This window comes from Papaver somniferum, unplaced genomic scaffold, assembly GCF_003573695.1.
Source record: "Papaver somniferum cultivar HN1 unplaced genomic scaffold, ASM357369v1 unplaced-scaffold_19, whole genome shotgun sequence".
NCBI lineage: Eukaryota > Viridiplantae > Streptophyta > Magnoliopsida > Ranunculales > Papaveraceae > Papaver > Papaver somniferum.
This window is the reverse complement of record NW_020628818.1, coordinates 17,438,010-17,439,400: the sequence shown is the minus strand read 5'-3', so window position 1 is coordinate 17,439,400 and position 1,391 is coordinate 17,438,010. Positions and strand designations below refer to the sequence as shown.

Sequence of the window (1,391 nt, the reverse complement as noted above, 5' to 3'; positions counted from 1 at the left end):
ATAAAGCTTTCAAAGGGTTCTTTGATGATCCTTGTTACAAACTGGGGAAGAAAACTTTTTTAATGATAATTAATTTGGCTTCTTGTGTTTTTTTAGTTTCTCTGCTCGGCTGAATACGATAATATTTTGAACATGCAAATACGATTTCATTGATAAAAGGTGCTAAAGTACCTCCATGAGATGCAATACAAAGAGGAAATATCGGAGGAGTAACAGGCTACTCTCTCCCTATATATTATGCTACCCAATTGAAAAAAAAACTCATGGAAATGATAACTTAAATGAATAAGGTTTAACACGGCCACATCTAAAAATCAACAATTTTATTTTCTTGTACTTCTAATACTACTACCCAAAGCCCTCATGAGCTCATCTGGTTTACAAGGCAAACCAAGAATTCCACCTTGTCTGAACCCAAATTCTTGTTCAGCTTTCTCTAACAGTATCAAGAAGGCAGGATTATTACTAAGACAATCCAGTTCAACTATAAACCTGTTGCCTACATCTCCTTCAGTTGCGAATACCGCGAACTGCCCTTTCTTCACATCAAATGGCAGTTTCATGGCTTTCATTTTCTCTTTGTCAACATGAACATTATCCTTATAAACGTCTTGCGTTTTAGATGATGGCAACACAAACTTTTCAATTATAAGCTTAAACATCACCATTGCTCTCTTTTTGCTCTCTTATGATGGATTTCAGTGTGAGAGGGATATATCCCAAGTAGGTGTAGATATAGTGGTATTTATAGGAGGAATGTTATGTTTAGCCTGCAAAATTGTGTTGTTGCTCACTCTATTCACCATGTATTGTAATTAATAATGATTTTTACTGTCTTCAACATTATGGGGTCCAATGTTTTAAGGTTCTCTGTGGATCATGCGAGGAGGAGCAAAGACTGTCCAATCCTATACTCTCAATCGACCTGTCTTTCGTCCTTCATGCATTTACATGAGGATATATTTTGTTTCCACGAAACATGTCCTGGAGATATTTACTGAAAGACGTCGATAAATACCTATCTAACATAGCTATATTTGAAGTGTTTATGCTCACCTCTTACTCCACTGTATAGGGGTTCAACAATTATGGCATCACATTTCAGGGCTGCTAATGAACATTATGGGTCTACAACAATAACGTCAAGGAGGTTCTTAAAGACATGGAAAGCTGATAACTTCTCCATACATGTCATTTTCATGTGGCGCCTTGTCCCGTATGCGATCATGCCCAGGTGCCCAGCCCCGGACCCAAACAAGCCACGAGGGAGTAGGGACTAAACAAACAGTGGATTTTTTTTTTCTTTTTTTTTTTGATCGGTAAATAAGGGATATTATTAAAAGAGGCAGAACCAACTGCATAATAATTACAACCTGCGAATTTCCGATCAA

At 37.2% G+C, this 1,391-nt stretch overlaps 1 protein-coding gene across 1 annotated transcript; it reads right to left on the bottom strand.

The window, feature by feature from the left end:
• Nucleotides 1-323: 323 nt before the first annotated feature.
• On the bottom strand, nt 324-668 carry LOC113338614 (auxin-responsive protein SAUR50-like). Its single transcript, XM_026583993.1, has one exon. The coding sequence runs from the start codon at nt 666-668 to the stop codon at nt 324-326; it is 345 nt and encodes a 114-aa protein (XP_026439778.1).
• Between the last annotated feature and the right edge of the window lie 723 nt (nt 669-1,391).

Excerpts from the sequence above, each read along its gene's own strand:
- LOC113338614 (XM_026583993.1), bottom strand. The coding sequence starts at position 668 with ATGGTGATGTTTAAGCTTATAATTGAAAAGTTTGTGTTGCCATCATCT.